Source organism: Manis pentadactyla, chromosome 6, assembly GCF_030020395.1.
Source record: "Manis pentadactyla isolate mManPen7 chromosome 6, mManPen7.hap1, whole genome shotgun sequence".
In the NCBI taxonomy this organism is placed as follows: domain Eukaryota; kingdom Metazoa; phylum Chordata; class Mammalia; order Pholidota; family Manidae; genus Manis; species Manis pentadactyla.
In genome coordinates, this window is record NC_080024.1 from 10396839 (window position 1) to 10401909 (window position 5071).

Genomic DNA, 5071 nt, shown 5'->3' on the forward strand with positions numbered 1-5071 from the left:
TACTTCTTGGGCTGAGCTGTAAGCAATTGTCATCTTCAAAGTTCAAGACTATCAAACACTGGCTATTTAATGTTTGGCTCAACAGAATATTATTTCCTTCAGGAAGCCCTCACTACTGATTCCATACAGCACCTCACTTTCCTTTTGCACATGCTTACAATCATGTGTTGTAATAGTTGACTTAGTTGTCCCCTTCCTCCCACCACAAAGCTTAGTCCTAATTACCAGGGAGCAAGGACCAAATCCTAACTTTATCTCTTGGCATCTCGGGCTCCACTTGGCTCAGTGCCTGGCACATAATAGGTACTAAACCCATGTTTAATGAATTAATAAACAGGATATTGAGCATACTTTCCCTGATGACTCAGTGTTATCATTCCCAGGCACAGAGATTTCTTCAGGGCTCATGGAGCCACATAACAGCTTTTGGCTCTATACCAAATGACCCATGATTGCCCTGCTTTATGGATTTCTGTGTCTGGATTTTGCACCATATCCCTGGTGTGTCTGCCTGCGTCTGATGATCCTTCATGGCCTTTGGCATTTGAGGAGGTTCTATGTGGAGGTGATCCATAAACATTGGTGCATGAATGCTGTACTATACTGCTTCAGGGTCCTTTTGTCTTACTTCAGGGTTTTTGCAAAGTTTTACACATTTCAAGTCCTTCTGCTGGTTAGTGAAGCAGTCAGTTTCTAAGACTCCTCTGCATTGTCATTTTGTTTTTAGAAACTGTCTCAAGACATCTCAGGAAGACTTTTGAAGTAGAGAAATGTTCCTTAATAAGATGCTAGGATGCCTATTCCTAGGTGCTGGCTGGTGACAGAAGGATGAACTAATTGATCTCCCAAGGCATTTTCTAAATGATTGTTGTGTCCTTGCAGTCACAAAGTTTGTGGGTACACTTTTTCATTCTGAAAAATTTTCTGTTAATAAACACTGAGGTATGGATCTCAGATCTCAAGATTTTTCTCATTTTTGGCTTGGATGACTTTGAATATAGAAAACAATATATTTCCTTTATAATTCATACAAAAGGAAGCCCAGGACCATAAGGGATAGAGATAGACAAACATAAATGGGGAGTATAATTACTCAGAAAATTTCCATTTTTATTATATCTTTAAACATTTTTCATATACTTCTTAATAAATGCTACATAACTCAATCAATGAAAAAATTTTAGTTGTTTATTTTCTATATTTATTCTTATATTTCTCTTTTACAGATTAATTATAACAATTTAGGAATGAAAATCATGTAAACGGAAGACTGTTACATAGTTTTAAACATAGCTTGCTGCTTACAAGAAAGTCCATAGAATCACATTCCTCCAAACATAATTTTATACCTTATACTAAACCACATACCTTATGGGAAATATGTTTTAAATAGAAAAACACAAAAAAATGACATATATAAATAACTTAACATAAAATAGAGCTTGACTCTAAAGTGATGCTTAACAAAGCAAACTATGATGCAATATGAATCAACTTAATTAATTGGACAAGCCCCATGAGGCACAAATCAGAAAAGTGCTGAATCCTCCGTGATGTGCAAGTGAAGCCAACAGCTTCAGTGAAGTTCCTTTTATTCCTGGGCTGTGTCCAATTCCATTCCAGACAACATTGTTATTACATCTTCTTGACTCTTTGGCTGCAAAGAGAAAAAGAAGAAACCAATAAGCAAAGAGGGGGAGACTGGCTTTCGAGAATAATGGCATTGGTACTGAAAGGTTGCCTCTATTCCCTCATCTCATCTCAGGATGCCAAGCATCTCAGGGTCCACATGAGGAAACAGAGCTTCCGAGAGCCTGGGCCTTACCCAACATAATGCAGCTAACTAGTGACAGAAACAGCATGTGAACACTTAGGTTGTGTCTTTAAATCCAGTGTCTATGGCACCTGGGGTTACGTGACTTCTGTCCTTTGATAAATTGTTGCTCCCTATTAACATCAATGTAAATCAGAGCCATTGATCTCTTTTGAACTGTTTTTCGGTTTCCAGCAAACAAATGCCATTATATAAATAGGAGGCATTTTTGCAACAAGAATTAAGCAGTTAGTGCCTATCAAATGCATAGGCATTTGAATCGAATGCATAGGAATCAAATACATCACGTGAAAATCACTAACTTGAAAAACTTAAATGATCTATAAATGGAAAAAGTGAGTTTTGCTTTCATGGGCCAACTCAAATTTCCCCATTAAAATTCCATAGTGCTTAGGCTAAAGAATCAGAGGAGCCTGTAACCCACCACTCTACACACTGCCCCTGCCGCACATACTTAAAGAGAGGCTGATTGACAGTGAATGTTCCACACCTGAGGATATGCACAGCTTTCTTCACCCAGATCTTCTTTGGATCTGCACACACAGCCAGTCTTTTCTTGGTGTAAAAGCTGAAAAATCAGAAAATTTGATTTGTGTTCAAAGTGCTTTTAAATGGCTTTCTTCACAGAACATGCAATGAAGATTTCATATTCCCACTGATTGCTCTACACAAGAAACGTTTCATTTATTCCAGAGGAGAAAGAAAAAATGCCAAAAAAGAAAATGTTTCTGATAAAGCTTGATGCCAGAAATGAAAACGATTCCTCCTTTCTCTGTAATTTAGCAAATAGTTGTAAAATGGCACAAAAACAAAGTCTCAGGATTGTGATTTAATTGTTTTGCTCGTGGTTATATGAAGTATGTATGTATCTGATCAATAACACATCATTCCGAAACACAGTATCCTATGTAAATCAAGAATATTATATATGACAGTCCAACTGCTCTGAGCTTTTCCTTACAGCTTCAACCATTTTCTGGTAGAAGGCGCTCATCTCAAAGTTTATGCCTCCCATGTTCCCCTGGGATAGCATAGTAGTAGCCAAAAGTTTATCTTAGAAAGTGATCTTGCTGCCCTCAACTGTATTCCTTTGTTAAAAAACTATAATTTTGCCTTATTGCGAACCTATCTAAAGTGAACTTGGAAGGAGGTATGTGTTCTGGAAACGAAGCTATCTTTGCCACATCGGGGTTTTTTTGAATGAAACTCCAAAAGGGCAAATTTTTTGTACCTGAAATTCTAATATGCTCCTGATACAAATGAATTAAAAGTTATTACTTACATGATCGCATTGATGTCACAAGCTTCATTGGCCAGCTGCTGGGTGAAGCCCATGATAAACTTGGGATGAAGGACATGTTCTGTATATCGGAGGCAGCAGTCGAAGTTGCTTGCTGCTAAAAAGAAACAAAACGTGCTGAGTCCACAAGAATGAACTTATTCTGTGACAGGTATTATGGAACTACGGGAAGTGATGGAAAACAGAATCTGATTTACATGGTAAATAAACTATTTAGAGGGACAGTTCCAATGTCTTTGAGACCTGATTTAACATAGTTTCCAGTTCTCTCAAAAAAAAAAAATGATCTGTGTGCTGGGAAATTTTTGTTCAACAAGACGGTTTAGAAGCACATGACTTCTCATAAAAGAACTAGCTTTAGTAAAAAACACAAACTGACAGTGTTTTATTTCAGTTCACTATAATCACTTAAGACCATGAGCATCTCTCTCTGGAAGAAACTTACAGATAACCTTCCAAAAATCACATAATGAATAAACTGGCATATTTTAATCTATTATTTGGCTACTGTGGATTGAGAAGAACAAAAAATTACAAAGGAAAATGTGATTTATGGAGCAGCTCATAAGGGCCACAACTAAAGCGCTTTGAAATTATAGTATGAGTTAGTAGGATTTTTAAGTTCTATTCATATAGGTTCAACATGCACATTTTCAAGAGTGCAACTGGTGTTAAAAGTGATGTACTCTTAAAGTATAAAGCAAAACTTGGACACTGCCCCAAGTTAAATTATAACCTGATGTAAGGTAAGGGAGAAATGTTATCTTCAGAGTTGGCAAGTGATGTTCCCAAGGCTGTTTAATGACAAACACGTCAAGTGAGTCAGGTGCCATAACCCATTCCTAAAGAGTGAGTTTTGAACTTCACTAAAGTTATTTAGTTGATAGGTAAGAAAGTTGGGGAAATAAAGAGTGCTACCCACATTTCAGAATGACTCAGTTCCCTGGCAATGTTACACAATTTACATCACTCCCAGAAGTAGCACTTTGGCCTTGTTCTGGAGCTCGAGTCTCTAAGAGCTCACCTAGCCCCCAGATCTGCTGGGATTGACAGCAGAGAGGAAAGCCTGGTCAGCAGCAGGAACCTTTCCTCCTCTGCTCACCAGTGAGCTGACAACTCCTATCATCCCCTTTTGAAGACTTTCTAACAAGCTTCCATCCCTTGGGAGCCCCCAGATGAGCTCAAGACTTAGATGAAAATGCAGACAGTTCTTCCTCCTGCATTAGCAGAAGGAGGGGCACTTACCTTCTGACCTGCTGCAAAGGTGCAGTAGCAGGACTGACACCAAAGCAGCTAGCAGCAAACTCTTGGTACTGCACAGCATTTCAGCTCCGAGGCTAGCTCTGCTTGGCACTGGATGCTCAGCCCTGTGAGTGCTGCTATGTTCTGATAGCAGCCTGTGCCTGGGATGGCTCTACTTATAGCAAATATTGGGAATGTACACAGGAGGCGTGTTCTGACCTGGGTTTTCCCCATTGATCAACCTGCCCCAACATGCCGTCACAAAGAAAAAAACCACAGGAAAACTTCCTGCCTTTCCCGAGTGTTTGGAAGGTGTGAAGGTCGGGGAGGGTGGTGTTTGGGATACTGAGAATGTGAAAGTCCTGTTAAGTCCTTTGCACATTTGCCAAGAGGGAAAAGCAGTTCAGCCCTGTGGTTCAGAAATGGTTATCATCCAGTTTTAACTTAATCTCTTGTCTCTGAATAGAGAGAAGACAAGGGTCAACTGTGATACAAAGATCAGCCTCACATAGGAACATTACAGAACTGCTGTTGTTACACTTTATTTGCTTTCAAAAGCCAATCAGGAGGAGAAGAAGAGGTAGGATGCCAGGCATTCTTGGGCATGTATTTACAATTGTATAGTTGGTGCTCAGCTATCACCAAAGACCATGAATTATTAGGCTACCATTAGCAGCAGGTAATACAGCAATGTC

At 39.1% G+C, this 5071-nt stretch overlaps 1 protein-coding gene across 2 annotated transcripts; it reads right to left on the bottom strand.

The window, feature by feature from the left end:
* Positions 1–1174: 1174 nt before the first annotated feature.
* On the bottom strand, positions 1175–4535 carry CCL20 (C-C motif chemokine ligand 20). Of its 2 annotated transcripts, none has more exons than XM_036913127.2 (4): positions 4380–4535; positions 3117–3228; positions 2325–2402; positions 1175–1657 (listed from the first exon to the last, which is right to left on the bottom strand). In XM_036913127.2, the coding sequence occupies exons 1-4, from the start codon at positions 4456–4458 to the stop codon at positions 1636–1638; spliced, it is 291 nt and encodes a 96-aa protein (XP_036769022.1). In that variant the 5' UTR covers positions 4459–4535; the 3' UTR covers positions 1175–1635. The 2 variants fall into 2 exon arrangements, with proteins under 2 accessions (XP_036769022.1, XP_036769015.1); XM_036913120.2 differs by having other exon boundaries at positions 3117–3231; positions 4380–4531.
* Between the last annotated feature and the right edge of the window lie 536 nt (positions 4536–5071).